At 42.6% G+C, this 21,321-nt stretch overlaps 1 protein-coding gene across 1 annotated transcript in view; it reads right to left on the reverse strand.

Annotated features, from left to right (window-relative positions):
* Window positions 1-2,038: 2,038 nt before the first annotated feature.
* Window positions 2,039-21,321, reverse strand: part of LOC121436864 (sushi repeat-containing protein SRPX2) — a 142,652-nt gene continuing 123,369 nt past the window's right edge. The window contains exons 7-10 of the mRNA XM_041636767.1: window positions 5,548-5,727; window positions 5,109-5,242; window positions 3,530-3,651; window positions 2,039-2,525 (exon numbers count right to left, since the gene is read on the reverse strand). Of these exons, the coding sequence (XP_041492701.1) occupies window positions 2,345-2,525; window positions 3,530-3,651; window positions 5,109-5,242; window positions 5,548-5,727 (617 nt within the window). The 3' untranslated portion in view covers window positions 2,039-2,344. The remainder of the gene's footprint in view (window positions 2,526-3,529; window positions 3,652-5,108; window positions 5,243-5,547; window positions 5,728-21,321) is intronic.

Raw genomic sequence — 21,321 nt, forward strand, 5'->3', positions numbered from 1 at the left:
CCCAATGTGTTGTCTTTGCCTTTGGAATCACAGACCTTACTCTGACCAGAAATTTCCTACATGAACTGGCTGCATTTCACCTTCTGTCTAGGATTTGCCTTTGGTCTATCAAAGCTCCAGTATTTTTCTTCAGGGAAGATGGAGAAGGGGATTCCCCCGCTTCCAAGTTCGATTTTTTTTCCCCCATGTTTTACTCCACTAAGCCACTGCTTGTCTTCTCGTTTTGCCTTTTTAAACTGAGATTTCCAAGAAAGCCCCATTTGAAATTGCTTCTCTCTGATTCACCGCTATGCCTGTCTGTTGTAGGCTTATGATTTCTGTCTTAGCACTCTGCTTTAAAGAGGAATTTTCCTGGTCTGAGAGTCTTTCATTTTGCTCCTTCCACCTGAGACCACTGTGACTATTGTGGCTATAGAAGATGGAACCTTTCTCCTTCAAGTGTTCAATTATCTTGGAATGGGAAGTCGAAAAAAAAAAAAAAGAAGTAGAGGTCAGATGGCAGAGTGGAAGCTGACTGCTGGCGTCTGTGCCCAGCTGCCACGTACTAGCTGTGGGAATTTAGCATATTGCCTAGCTTCTCTGAGATTCAATTCCTTTAATGCGCCGATGGGAGCTAACAACAATACCTACCTCCTTTGGCTCTTGTGTCACGTCTGAGTCAGTCAATAGTGTGTTTATAATGGCACCTGATACAAAGTGCATTCTTGACCATTGTTAGCTCTGTCTCCCCACCCAGCCTGCTTGCTGCTGCTTCCAGTTGCCCAAGGATGGTGCCCAGGAGAAAACGGAAGGAACAGGGTGGCTGAGCCTTGACTATGTCTCTGGCTTCCATCATTGTCTAAGAGGCAGTTCTCAGAAGCAAGGGAAGAACATCTTTTTTCAGACCCTGGTGAAACACCCCTTGGGAGACACAAGGCAGAGCAGAAACCTGCAGCCGGAGATGCATCTCAGCAGCAGTGTTTGGCGTGTGGAAGATCCTGCCTTTATTGCCCAGCAAAGAGGGGGCTGGGGGTGGACACAAAAGATGCAAGACAAAGGAAGAAAGAAAAAGGAAAGGCAGGGTTCTCTGTGTGGCCCCATTTCCACCCTCAAGTTTACTTCCAGGCCTCGTTCCTAACCTTGACCTTTGATTCCTGTAGCTACCTGCTCCGTGCTCATATCTTAAAAGTGGGTATCTCAGGAAGTTAATGCATGAGGCTATCCCTTTTGCTTTCCTGCTATGTTTGGTGGGGGGTGGTGGTATGTACATATGTATGTGTGCACATGTGCATGTACACGTATGTGCCTGTGTATGGACTTATGGAGATCAGAGGCCGGTCTTGGGTTTTGTTCCTCATGCCATTTATCACGTGGCTTGAGAAAGTGTTCCTTACTTGGCCTGGTATTCACCATTAGGCTAAACTTCCTGACCAGCGAACCCCACTGATCTGCTTATCTCTACCTCTCCACTGGGATGCCAAGCGCACACCACCACATCTAGCCGTTTTACAGGGATTCTGAGGAGCAAACTCAGGTCCAAATCCTTACATGGGAAGCATTTTACCAGCTGAGCCATGTCTCCAATTCCTAGAGGCAGTCTGGTTCACAGACTGGGGGAACCTCTAATGAAGGGCCACCGCCCCAGGGGCATCATTAAAGCACTGAAGACCTCATAGGCAGAAGTTCTTGCCCACAAGCTATTTGGAGTATCTAGGTGGGAACTTCCTGCTCTGGCTGGGTGTTGCTTCCCAAACTGAAGAAAATGTTTTTCTAACTCTTGATGAAGCAATGGTTCAAGCAACATTTTTTTTTTTTTTTTTTTTTTTTAGCCCAGTGTCCCGAAATGGGAAATGACAATCAGCTTCAAGAATGTTTTGTAGAGCCTGGTCACCCCTCTCCTGCTTCTCATACAGTTAATGAACTGTAAGGAAAATCTGCTTGTACTTGTTTAAAGTGTCCTGCTTGTCTGTTGTGATGATGCCCTCTGCTGTCACCATAGAGTAAAGGAGCCATTGACGCCACAGGAAATGAATGACTTTAGGATTTACTTATCGGAAAGACTTTGGAGAGCTAGGCAGAGGCTGTAGTCAGGAGAAGCCCATCTACCCCCCAACCCACTGCCCAGGGCCTGTTCTCAGTCCCTACCTACTTTCGTGTGCTCTTCAGTGCTACCTGAAGTGGAGCCTTGCTTAGGTAAAGGGATATTCTCCCCTAAAATGTTGTCTGGAGCTGTACTAGATTTGGCAAACCTCACCCCTCACCTGAGTCCTGCTCCCAACACTGTGGGCAAACATTTCCTCCTCAGTTTAAGCTACCTAGGACAGTTGCACACTGCACTTGACCTCAGCCACATCCTGGCTCAAGGTCACTCGCAGACATCCCTTTGCTCCCGACGCCTGGCCAGCTCCTGGTTGCTCAGCAGGTAGTCATCAATGAATGTGAAGATTTCCTCAGGGGTGACAGGTTCCATGTAGCGTTCCCGGTCAATACCCTGCTTGTCAATTAACACCATGTTGAAGTAGGAACGAGTGAGGCGCTGGAATTGCCTAGACAGAGCAGGCCAGAGAGGTGTGAGACCTTGGTCCGAGTCCCCCAAGACTGCACTACTACCCCCTGTTCTCTTATAGCTCCACCCTTTCCCATTCCCCTCCCCTACCTGTCTCCAATCCGATTTGCTTATTTTCGCCTCAGTTCCTAGTCTTGGTAGCCTTAGATGTCTAGCTCTCCTTCCTCACCCTGACCTGTCGTTTCTGCACCATGGTTTTCATTTTAGGCAAGGCTATTATCTACTACATGCAGGCTGCATGGAGCAACTCCAGGAGGCATATTGCAGACACCATGACTTGTATGTGTATCATCCTTAGCAGCCACAAGGTTGATGAGCAAATCCTAGTTAACTCTGCCACCTGTAGCTGCCAGTCTGCTGTCTCCTTCCTCAGAGGGTTAGCTAGTCTCTTTAACTGGCGGGAATCAGTCTGGCCCCATTGAAACTAAATCCTAGAGGTAGGTAGGTTTTGGTTCTCAAACAGAGAGCACTGATGGCTTTATTGGACCTGAGTATAATTGGGGAACTGTAAGGCCGATAATGGATAGATAATGAGAAAAGTCAACTTCTACCACCTGCTGCCTATAACCTTCTCTTTCATGAGGGACAGATAGATAGGATTCAGATTTCAGTGACCAAAGATGCCTTTTTCTCTTTTGGAGACTGAAGGTAAACAGGGGAGCTCATAAGCAATGAGATCAGAAGCTTCCTAGTGATTCACGTCTGGAGTGGAATCCTTTGTGTCTCTCTCCGTTGTGGCTCTTCAAAGTCACCCAAGGTGCTTTTATGAAAGCCCAGAGATGTGGCTTGCGGTGGGGCCTGGTTATATGTGTTTGAAACCTCCATTTAATTGTCATGTTCCATTCGAACTGAGTGTCGCTCTCCTGACTTAGTACAGCTATAAAAGTTCGAACATAAGAAGTGTCTCCAAGAGCCCCTGCTCCTGCTTGCTAGTGTCCTGTATCAGGTTCTGCCCCCCACCCCCCGCAGCCTCCCAGCCTGCACCTGAGCTCCTCAATGATGCTGGCTGATAGTTGCTGCTCCCGGATGCGCCCCACCTCCTGTGGTGGTTGCCCCACCAGCTCAATAATGGTCACATGCCGCAGGTCCAGTCCACAGGTGGATTGCTGGGAGGGAAGAAAACACGAAATAGAACAGCCTTTCACACTTCAATTTGTAGGCTGCTTGGCTGACTCCCACCTATGACCACATAGGGCAACATGGGAAAGGAAGGGTTTCTGCAACAATCACACAATTTCATAATCAAGTTATCACACACTTTGAGGTCTGTACCACCTCTTCCCTCTCATTTCTGAAGCCCTCCCTACACAAAAGAGTTTTATTTATTCTATTTCACTGTCTGAAACTGATTCACAATGTGGGGTAGAAAAGAGAAACATAATTCTTGACAGCCACCCAGTCTGATCTTTTCATCAGTCTTCTACCTACCAACCTACCAACCTACCAACCTGCCTACCTGCCTACCTACCAACCTGCCTACCTGCCTACCTGCCTACCTACCAACCTGCCTACCTGCCTACCTGCCTACCTACCAACCTGCCTACCTGCCTACCTACCAACCTGCCTACCTGCCTACCTGCCTACCTACCAACCTGCCTACCTGCCTACCTGCCTACCTACCAACCTGCCTACCTGCCTACCTGCCTACCTGCCTACCTACCAACCTGCCTACCTGCCTACCTACCAACCTACCAACCTGCCTACCTGCCTACCTACCAACCTGCCTACCTGCCTACCTACCAACCTGCCTACCTGCCTACCTGCCTACCTACCTACCTGCCTACCCGCCTACCTACCAACCTGCCTACCTGCCTACCTACCTATCTCTCCCACTCATCAGCTAAAATCACTGTGCAGCTTCCTCACTTTCCATAATGCCATGACACTATTGTCCCCATAGCGATTGACAGCACAGACCCAGAGCTAGATAGCTTGGGTTCAGTCCCAGCTCTACCATTTCCGAGCTAGTGGTCTTGGGCGAGTCACTGAATCTGTCTGTTTTCAGTTTCCTCACGTCTTCAGTGGGCACACAATAGTACCTACATCAGAGGGGTTGCTGGGAGAACTAGCTGTACATGTGTAAAAGCATGTCAGTCATTACCTGGTACTTACCCAGCACTTATTATACAAGTAAAATTCCTTGCAAAACACGTGTAGTTTACTCTTAATATTTACTTTAATCATAGCTATCTCACGGACCTCTCCACATTGTTTCCCAGCCTGCACCCAGTTCTTTATATTATACATCTACCATACCAGCGAACTCACTGACCTTTCTGCAAAAATAATGCTTTTTTTTGTTCAAGGTTTTTAAATTTTATTTATTTATTTTTATTTTTTTAATTTATTTATTAAGGATTTCTGCCTCCTCCCCGCAACCGCTTCCCATTTCCCTCCCCCTCCCCCGATCATGCTCTTCGAAAAATAATGCTTTTTAAAATGCGACCAGGGTACCTAATGACAAACTGAATCAAACACTACCTACGAAAACATAGGGATATGTAGGTTTTGTGCCACACAGAGGAACCTTTTTGCTAGGCCATCCTGGGGAAGTAGGTCTCACCTGCAGCATGGAAATCTGCATTTTGTAGTATCGATTGGAGGGATCGGGAGCTGACACTATGAGGAGCCGCTGTTTCTCATAGAACTGATCCAGAAGGCCAGCAGCTGAGTTGACATTGACATTAATCTTCATAGCTAAGGCAGAAGCACATGGTCAGTCAGAAGGTGCCCTTCTTCACCTTGCAAGGCATTCTGGTCTTTTACATCCTTACCCTCCCTTCCCTGACGTGAATTCCAGAAGGAAACCTGAATATTTTATACCCTTCTTCTTGAGGTAGAAGTATTTTCTGGGAGAATGTTGGCCCTTAAAAGGTGACCTGTGTCAGAATCCCCGACCTCATATCACACACATTAATATTAGACCTCTGGACCATGGAAGAAGTTCTTCCAAAATGCCCCTGAGCCACAAGCCTGTTCACTCATTTCCTAGTTTCACTCACGAGTACAGATAGGTGGTGATCCTGACCACTGTCGACTTGACTGGCAGACTCGGGATGGGGTGCCCTGGCGTTCATAGCCACCATCACAGTGGTATTCGCAAGTGGCACCGTAGTTGTCCCCTGCAGAGGTGCAGGTGAGGTAGCCATGCTGTGGTGGCTTCAGAACCGGACAGCGTCTCACTGCCAGGGAAAAGCTCAAGTTAGGGGTTGTGATATCTCTTGTAGTCAGGAAAGGCAAAGGGGACCACTCCAGGCTTTCTAGAATAAGCGACTTTAGATAATCCAAACGAATGGCTTTCTATGTTTCCAGGAGCCAGGAAACTGGAGGTACAGTTTCCTTCCCTAAGGGATTAAAATTGAAATGCAAACACAGGCTCCTAGTTTATAGACACACACACACAAACACACACAGACATACACATAAATACACACAAACACACACACATACACACACATACACAAACACATACAAAAACACACACAAACACACACACAGACACACACACAAACACATACACACATACACACACATACACAAACACACACACAAAAACACACACAAACACACATACACAAACAAACAAACACACAGACACACATACAGACACACACACAAACACACACACAAACACACACACAAACACACACAGACATACACATATCACATACACACACAAACACACACAAACACGCACACACAAACACACACAGACATACACAAACACACACACAAACACACACAGACACACACACAAACACACACAAACACACACAAACACACACATAAACACAAACACAAACACACACAGACATACACAAACACACACAAACACACACAGACACACACACAAACACACACAAACACACACAAACACACACACAAACACAAACACACACAGACACACACACAAACACACACAAACACACACAAACACACACACAAACACAAACACACACAGACATACACAAACACACACACAAACACACACAGACACACACACAAACACACACAAACACACACAAACACACACACAAACACAAACACACACAGACACACACACAAAAACACAAAAACACACACAAAACACACACACAGACACACACACACAGACACACACAAAAACACACACACAAATACACAAACAAACACATACACACACATACACAAACACATACAAAAACACACGCAAACACACACAAACACACACACAGACACACACAGAGACACACACACAAACACACACACAAACACACATACACACACAAACAAACACACAGACACACATACAGACACACACAAACACACACAAAAACACACACACAAACACACACAGACATACACATATCACATACACACACAAACACACACAAACACGCACACACAAACACACACAGACATACACAAACACACACAAAAACACACACACAGACACACACAAAAACACACACACAAACACACAAACAAACACATACACACACATACACAAACATACAAAAACACACACAAACACACACAAACACAAACACAGACACACACACAGACACACACACAAACACACACACAAACACACATACACACACAAACAAACACACAGACACACATACAGACACACACAAACACACACACAAACACACACACAAACACACACACACACAGACATACACATATCACATACACACACAAACACACACAAACACGCACACACAAACACACACAGACATACACAAACACACACACAAACACACACAGACACACACACAAACACACACAAACACACACAAACACACACACAAACACAAACACAAACACACACAGACATACACAAACACACACAAACACACACAGACACACACACAAACACACACAAACACACAAACACACACAAACACACACACAAACACAAACACACACAGACACACACACAAACACACACAAACACACACAAAACACACACACAGACACACACACAGACACACACAAAAACACACACACAAACACACAAACAAACACATACACACACATACACAAACACATACAAAAACACACACAAACACACACAAACACACACACAGACACACACAGAGACACACACACAAACACACACACAAACACACATACACACACAAACAAACACATAGACACACATACAGACACACACAAAGACACACAAAAACACACACACAAACACACACAGACACGCACACACAAACACACACAGACATACACAAACACACACACAAACACACACAAACACACACACAAACACACACACAAACACAAACACAAACACACACAGACACACACACAAACACACACAAACACACACACAAAAACACACACACACAGACACACACAAAAACACACAAACATGCACACACAAACACACACAGACATACACAAACACACACACAGACACACACACAAACACACACAAACACACACAAACATACACAAAAACACACACACACAAACACACACAGACACACACACAAACACAAACAAACACACACACAAACACACACACAGACACACACACAGACACACACACAAACACACATACAAACACACACACATACACAAACAAACACATACACAAACACACACACAAACACACAAACACACACAAACACACACAAACCCACACAAACAGGCATACACAAACACACACAAACACACACAAACAAACACACACAAACACACACAAACACACACAAACACACACAAACACGCACAAACACTCACAAACACGCACACACAAACACACATACACACACAAAAACACACACACAAACACACACACAAACACACACAGACATACACAAACACAAACACACAAACATAAACACACAAAAACACACACAAACACACAAAAACACGCACACACATACACACATACACACACAAACACACACACAAACACACACACAAACACATACACACATACACAAAAACACACATACACAAACACACACACAAACACGCAAACACAGACACACAAACACACACAAACACACACACAAACACACACACAAACACACACACAAACACACACAAACACGCACACACAAACACACACAAACACACACACAGACACACCCAGAGACACACACAAACACACACAAACACTCACAAACACGCACACACAAACACACATACACACACACAAACACACACACAAACACACACACAAACACACACAGACATACACAAACACAAACACACAAACACAAACACACAAAAACACACACAAACACACAAAAACACGCACACACATACACACATACACACACAAACACACACACAAACACACACACAAACACATACACACATACACAAAAACACACATACACAAACACACACACAAACACGCAAACACAGACACACAAACACACACAAACACACACACAAACACACACACAAACACACACAAACACGCACACACAAACACACACAAACACACACACAGACACACACAGAGACACACACAAACACACACACAAACACACATACACACACAAACAAACACACAGACACACATACAGACACACACAAACACACACACAAACACACACACAAACACACACAGACATACACATATCACATACACACATACACAAACACACACATAATCAAACACACACAAACACAAACACACAAACACACATACAGAAACACACACAAACACAAACGCACACACAAACACATACACACATACACAAACACACATACACAAACACACACAAAAACACATAAACACAAAAACACACACACACAAACACACACACAAACACACACACAAACACACACACAAACGCACACAAACACACACACACAAACACACACAAACACACACAAACACGCACACACAAACACACACACAAACACACACAAACACGCACAAACACACACAAACACACATACACACACAAACACACATACACACACAAACACACACACAAACACACACAGACATACACAAACACAAACACACAAACACACACACAAACACACACACAAACACACACAAACACGCACACACATACACACATACACACGTAAACACACACACAAACATGCACACACAAACACACACAGACATACACTAACACACACACACACAAAAACACACACAAACACACACAAACACACACACAGATACACACACAGACACACACACAAACACACACACAAACACACATACACACACAAACAAACACACAGACACACATACAGACACACACAAACACACACACAAACACAAACACACACAGACATACACATATCACATACACACACAAACACACACACACGCACACACAAACACACACAGACATACACAAACACACACACAAACACACACAGACACACACACAAACACACACAAACACACACACAAACACACACACACAAAAACACACAGACACACACACAAACACACACAAACACACACACAAACACACACACAGACACACACACAGACACACACACAAACACACACACAAACACACAAACAAACACATACACACATACACACACATACACAAACACATACAAAAACAAACACAAACACACACACAGACACACACACAGACACACACACAAACACACACACAAACACATACACACACATACACAAACACACATACAAACACACACATAAACACACACACAAACACATACACACACACACAAACACACACATACACAAACACACACACAAACACAAACACACAAACACACATACACAAACACACACAAACACACACACAAACACATACACACATACACAAACACACACATACACAAACACACACACAAACACATAAACACAAAAACACACACACACAAACACACACAGAAACACACACACAAACACACACACAAACACACACACAAAAACACACACAAACACACACACAAACACACACAAACACGCACACACAAACACACACAAACACACACACAGAAACACGCACACACAAACACACACAAACACGCACACACAAACACACACAAACACACACAAACACGCACAAACACACACAAACACGCACACACAAACACACACACAAACACGCACAAACACACACAAACACACACACACAAACACACATACACACACACAAACACACACAAACACACACACAAACACACACAGACATACACAAACACAAACACAAACACACACAAACACACACACAAACACACACAAACACGCACACACATACACACATACACACACAAACACACACACAAACACACATACACACACAGACACACATACAGACACACACAAACACACACACAAACACACACACAAACACACACACACACAGACATACACATATCACATACACACACAAACACACACAAACACGCACACACAAACACACACAGACATACACAAACACACACACAAACACACACAGACACACACACAAACACACACAAACACACACAAACACACACACAAACACAAACACAAACACACACAGACATACACAAACACACACAAACACACACAAACACACACACAGACACACACAGAGACACACACACAAACACACACACAAACACACATACACACACAAACAAACACATAGACACACATACAGACACACACAAAGACACACAAAAACACACACACAAACACACACAGACACGCACACACAAACACACACAGACATACACAAACACACACACAAACACACACAAACACACACACAAACACACACACAAACACAAACACAAACACACACAGACACACACACAAACACACACAAACACACACACAAAAACACACACACACAGACACACACAAAAACACACACACAAACACACAAACAAACACATACACACACATACACAAACATACAAAAACACACACAAACACACACAAACACACGCACAGACACACACACAGACACACACACAAACACACACACAAACACACATACACACACAAACAAACACACAGACACACATACAGACACACACAAACACACACACAAACACACACACAAACACACATACACACACAAACACACACAAACACACACACAAACACAAACACACACAGACATACACAAACACACACACAAACACACACAGACACACACACAAACACACACAAACACACACAAACACACACACAAACACAAACACACACAGACACACACACAAAAACACAAAAACACAGACAAAACACACACACAGACACACACACACAGACACACACAAAAACACACACACAAACACACAAACAAACACATACACACACATACACAAACACATACAAAAACACACGCAAACACACACAAACACACACACAGACACACACAGAGACACACACACAAACACACACACAAACACACATACACACACAAACAAACACACAGACACACATACAGACACACACAAACACACACAAAAACACACACACAAACACACACAGACATACACATATCACATACACACACAAACACACACAAACACGCACACACAAACACACACAGACATACACAAACACACACACAAACACACACAAACACACACACAAACACACACACAAACACACACACAAACACAAACACACACAGACACACACACAAACACACACAAACACACACAAACACACACAAAAACACACACACAGACACACACAAAAACACACACACAAACACACAAACAAACACATACACACACATACACAAACATACAAAAACACACACAAACACACACAAACACAAACACAGACACACACACAGACACACACACAAACACAAACACAAACACACATACACACACAAACAAACACACAGACACACATACAGACACACACAAACACACACACAAACACACACACAAACACACACACACAGACATACACATATCACATACACACACAAACACACACAAACACGCACACACAAACACACACAGACATACACAAACACACACACAAACACACACAGACACACACACAAACACACACAAACACACACAAACACACACATAAACACACACACACAAAAACACACAGACACACACACAAACACACACAGACACACACACAAACACACACACAGACACACACACAGACACACACACAAACACACACACAAACACACATACACACACAAACAAACACACAGACACACATACAGACACACACAAACACACACACAAACACAAACACACACAGACATACACATATCACATACACACACAAACACACACAAACACGCACACACAAACACACACAGACATACACAAACACACACACAGACACACACACAGACACACACAAACACACACACAAACACACAAACACATACACACATACACAAACACACACATACACAAACACACACACAAACACATAAACACAAACACAAAAACACACACACAAACACACACACAAACACACACACAAACACACACACAAACACACACAAACACGCACACACAAACACACAAACACACACACAAACACACACAAACACACACAAACACGCACACGCAAACACACACACAAACACACACAAACACGCACAAACACACACAAACACGCACACACAAACACACATACACACACACAAACACACACACAAACACACACAGAAACACACACAGACATACACAAACACAAACACAAACACACAAACACACAGAAACACACACAAACACGCACACACATACACACATACACACACAAACACACACACAAACATGCACACACAAACACACACAGACATACACAAACACACAAACAGACACACACACAAACACACACAAACACACACAAACATACACAAAAACACACACACACAAACACACACAGACACACACACAAACACAAACAAACACACACACAAACACACACACAGACACACACACAGACACACACACAAACACACATACAAACACACACACATACACAAACAAACACATACACAAACACACACACAAACACACAAACACACACAAACACACACAAACACACACAAACAGGCATACACAAACACACACAAACACACACAAACAAACACACACAAACACACACAAACACACACAAACACGCACAAACACTCACAAACACGCACACACAAACACACATACACACACAAAAACACACACACAAACACACACACAAACACACACAGACATACACAAACACAAACACACAAACATAAACACACAAAAACACACACAAACACACAAAAACACGCACACACATACACACATACACACACAAACACACACACAAACACACACACAAACACATACACACATACACAAAAACACACATACACAAACACACACACAAACACGCAAACACAGACACACAAACACACACAAACACACACACAAACACACACACAAACACACACACAAACACACACAAACACGCACACACAAACACACACAAACACACACACAGACACACCCAGAGACACACACAAACACACACAAACACTCACAAACACGCACACACAAACACACATACACACACACAAACACACACACAAACACACACACAAACACACACAGACATACACAAACACAAACACACAAACACAAACACACAAAAACACACACAAACACACAAAAACACGCACACACATACACACATACACACACAAACACACACACAAACACACACACAAACACATACACACATACACAAAAACACACATACACAAACACACACACAAACACGCAAACACAGACACACAAACACACACAAACACACACACAAACACACACACAAACACACACACAAACACACACAAACACGCACACACAAACACACACAAACACACACACAGACACACACAGAGACACACACAAACACACACACAAACACACATACACACACAAACACACACAAACACACACAAACACACACACAAACACAAACACACACAGACATACACAAACACACACACAAACACACACAGACACACACACAAACACACACAAACACACACAAACACACACACAAACACAAACACACACAGACACACACACAAAAACACAAAAACACACACAAAACACACACACAGACACACACACACAGACACACACAAAAACACACACACAAACACACAAACAAACACATACACACACATACACAAACACATACAAAAACACACGCAAACACACACAAACACACACACAGACACACACAGAGACACACACACAAACACACACACAAACACACATACACACACAAACAAACACACAGACACACATACAGACACACACAAACACACACAAAAACACACACACAAACACACACAGACATACACATATCACATACACACACAAACACACACAAACACGCACACACAAACACACACAGACATACACAAACACACACACAACCACACACAAACACACACACAAACACACACACAAACACAAACACACACAGACACACACACAAACACACACAAACACACACAAACACACACACAAAAACACACACACAGACACACACAAAAACACACACACAAACACACAAACAAACACATACACACACATACACAAACATACAAAAACACACACAAACACACACAAACACAAACACAGACACACACACAGACACACACACAAACACACACACAAACACACATACACACACAAACAAACACACAGACACACATACAGACACACACAAACACACACACAAACACACACACAAACACACACACACACAGACATACACATATCACATACACACACAAACACACACAAACACGCACACACAAACACACACAGACATACACAAACACACACACAAACACACACAGACACACACACAAACACACACAAACACACACAAACACACACATAAACACACACACACAAAAACACACAGACACACACACAAACACACACAAACACACACACAAACACACACACAGACACACACACAGACACACACACAAACACACACACAAACACAAATACACACACAAACAAACACACAGACACACATACAGACACACACAAACACACACACAAACACAAACACACACAGACATACACATATCACATACACACACAAACACACACAAACACGCACACACAAACACACACAGACATACACAAACACACACACAAACACACACAGACACACACACAAACACACACAAACACACACAAACACACACACAAACACAAACACAAACACACACAGACATACACAAACACAAACACACAAACACAAACACACAAAAACACACACAAACACACAAAAACACGCACACACATACACACATACACACACAAACACACACACAAACACACACACAAACACACACACAAACACACACAAACACGCACACACAAACACACACAAACACACACACAGACACACACAGAGACACACACACAAACACACACACAAACACACATACACACACAAACAAACACACAGACACACATACAGACACACACAAACACACACAAAAACACACACACAAACACACACAGACATACACATATCACATACACACATACACAAACACACACAAACACGCACACACAAACACACACAGACATACACAAACACACACAAACACACACACAAACACACACACAAACACAAACACACACAAACACACACAAACACACACACAGACACACACACAGACACACACACAGACACACACACAAACACACACACAAACACACATACTCACACAAACAAACACACAGACACACATACAGACACACACAAACACACACACAAACACACACACAAACACACATACACACACAAACACACACAAACACACACAAACACACACACAAACACAAACACACACAGACATACACAAACACACACACAAACACACACAGACACACACACAAACACACACAAACACACACAAACACACACACAAACACAAACACACACAGACACACACACAAAAACACAAAAACACACACAAAACACACACACAGACACACACACACAGACACACACAAAAACACACACACAAACACACAAACAAACACATACACACACATACACAAACACATACAAAAACACACGCAAACACACACAAACACACACACAGACACACACAGAGACACACACACAAACACACACACAAACACACATACACACACAAACAAACACACAGACACACATACAGACACACACAAACACACACAAAAACATACACACAAACACACACAGACATACACATATCACATACACACACAAACACACACAAACACGCACACACAAACACACACAGACATACACAAACACACACACAAACACACACAAACACACACACAAACACACACACAAACACACACACAAACACAAACACACACAGACACACACACAAACACACACAAACACACACAAACACACACACAAAAACACACACACAGACACACACAAAAACACACACACAAACACACAAACAAACACATACACACACATACACAAACATACAAAAACACACACAAACACACACAAACACAAACACAGACACACACACAGACACACACACAAACACACACACAAACACACATACACACACAAACAAACACACAGACACACATACAGACACACACAAACACACACACAAACACACACACAAACACACACACACAGACATACACATATCACATACACACACAAACACACACAAACACGCACACACAAACACACACAAACACACACACAAACACAAACACAAACACACACAGACATACACAAACACACACAAACACACACAGACACACACACAAACACACACAAACACACACAAACACACACACAAACACAAACACACACAGACACACACACAAACACACACAAACACACACAAAACACACACACAGACACACACACAGACACACACAAAAACACACACACAAACACACAAACAAACACATACACACACATACACAAACACATACAAAAACACACACAAACACACACAAACACACACACAGACACACACAGAGACACACACACAAACACACACACAAACACACATACACACACAAACAAACACATAGACACACATACAGACACACACAAAGACACACAAAAACACACACACAAACACACACAGACACGCACACACAAACACACACAGACATACACAAACACACACACAAACACACACAAACACACACACAAACACACACACAAACACAAACACAAACACAAACACACACAGACACACACACAAACACACACAAACACACACACAAAAACACACACACACAGACACACACAAAAACACACACAAACACACACACAAATACACACACACACAGACACACACAAAAACACACACAAACACACAAACAAACACATACACACACATACACAAACATACAAAAACACACACAAACACACACAAACACACGCACAGACACACACACAGACACACACACAAACACACACACAAACACACATACACACACAAACAAACACACAGACACACATACAGACACACACAAACACACACACAAACACACACACAAACACACATACACACACAAACACACACAAACACACACAAACACACACACAAACACAAACACACACAGACATACACAAACACACACACAAACACACACAGACACACACACAAACACACACAAACACACACAAACACACACACAAACACAAACACACACAGACACACACACAAAAACACAAAAACACACACAAAACACACACACAGACACACACACAGACACACACAAAAACACACACACAAACACACAAACAAACACATACACACACATACACAAACACATACAAAAACACACGCAAACACACACAAACACACACACAGACACACACAGAGACACACACACAAACACACACACAAACACACATACACACACAAACAAACACACAGACACACATACAGACACACACAAACACACACACAAACACACACACAAACACACATACACAAACAAACAAACACACAGACACACATACAGACACACAGAAACACACACAAAAACACACACACAAACACACACAGACATACACATATCACATACACACACAAACACACACAAACACGCACACACAAACACACACAGACATACACAAACACACACACAAACACACACAAACACACACACAAACACACACACAAACACACACACAAACACAAACACACACAGACACACACACAAACACACACAAACACACACAAACACACACACAAAAACACACACACAGACACACACAAAAACACACACACAAACACACAAACAAACACATACACACACATACACAAACATACAAAAACACACACAAACACAGACACACACACAGACACACACACAAACACACACACAAACACACATACACACACAAACACACACACAAACACACACACAAACACACACACACACAGACATACACATATCACATACACACACAAACACACACAAACACGCACACACAAACACACACAGACATACAAAAACACACACACAAACACACACAGACACACACACAAACACACACAAACACACACAAATACACACATAAACACACACACACAAAAACACACAGACACACACACAAACACACACAAACACACACACAAACACACACACAAACACACACACAGACACACACACAAACACACACACAAACACACATACACACACAAACAAACACACAGACACACATACAGACACACACAAACACACACACAAACACAAACACACACAGACATACACATATCACATACACACACAAACACACACAAACACGCACACACAAACACACACAGACATACACAAACACACACACAGACACACACAGACACACACAAACACACACACAAACACACAAACACATACACACATACACAAACACACACACAAACACATAAACACAAACACAAAAACACACACACAAACACACACACAAACACACACACAAACACACACACAAACACACACAAACACGCACACACAAACACACACAAACACACACACAAACACACACAAACACACACAAACACGCACACGCAAACACACACACAAACACACACAAACACGCACAAACACACACAAACACGCACACACAAACACACATACACACACACAAACACACACACAAACACACACAGAAACACACACAGACATACACAAACACAAACACAAACACACAAACACACAGAAACACACACAAACACGCACACACATACACACATACACACACAAACACACACACAAACATGCACACACAAACACACACAGACATACACAAACACACACACAGACACACACACAAACACACACAAACACACACAAACATACACAAAAACACACACACACAAACACACACAGACACACACACAAACACAAACAAACACACACACAAACACACACACAGACACACACACAGACACACACACAAACACACATACAAACACACACACATACACAAACAAACACATACACAAACACACACACAAACACACACAAACACACACAAACACACACAAACAGGCATACACAAACACACACAAACACACACAAACAAACACACACAAACACACACAAACACACACAAACACACACAAACACGCACAAACACTCACAAACACGCACACACAAACACACATACACACACAAAAACACACACACAAACACACACACAAACACACACAGACATACACAAACACAAACACACAAACATAAACACACAAAAACACACACAAACACACAAAAACACGCACACACATACACACATACACACACAAACACACACACAAACACACACACAAACACATACACACATACACAAAAACACACATACACAAACACACACACAAACACGCAAACACAGACACACAAACACACACAAACACACACACAAACACACACACAAACACACACAAACACGCACACACAAACACACACAAACACACACAAACACACACCCAGAGACACACACAAACACACACAAACACTCACAAACACGCACACACAAACACACATACACACACACAAACACACACACAAACACACACACAAACACACACAGACATACACAAACACAAACACACAAACACAAACACACAAAAACACACACAAACACACAAAAACACGCACACACATACACACATACACACACAAACACACACACAAACACACACACAAACACATACACACATACACAAAAACACACATACACAAACACACACACAAACACGCAAACACAGACACACAAACACACACAAACACACACACAAACACACACACAAACACACACACAAACACACACAAACACGCACACACAAACACACACAAACACACACACAGACACACACAGAGACACACACAAACACACACACAAACACACATACACACACAAACACACACAAACACACACAAACACACACACAAACACAAACACACACAGACATACACAAACACACACACAAACACACACAGACACACACACAAACACACACAAACACACACAAACACACACACAAACACAAACACACACAGACACACACACAAAAACACAAAAACACACACAAAACACACACACAGACACACACACACAGACACACACAAAAACACACACACAAACACACAAACAAACACATACACACACATACACAAACACATACAAAAACACACGCAAACACACACAAACACACACACAGACACACACAGAGACACACACACAAACACACACACAAACACACATACACACACAAACAAACACACAGACACAC

Source organism: Microtus oregoni, unplaced genomic scaffold (assembly GCF_018167655.1).
Source record: "Microtus oregoni isolate MIOR12 unplaced genomic scaffold, Mior012 000050F_004, whole genome shotgun sequence".
In the NCBI taxonomy this organism is placed as follows: Eukaryota; Metazoa; Chordata; class Mammalia; order Rodentia; family Cricetidae; genus Microtus; species Microtus oregoni.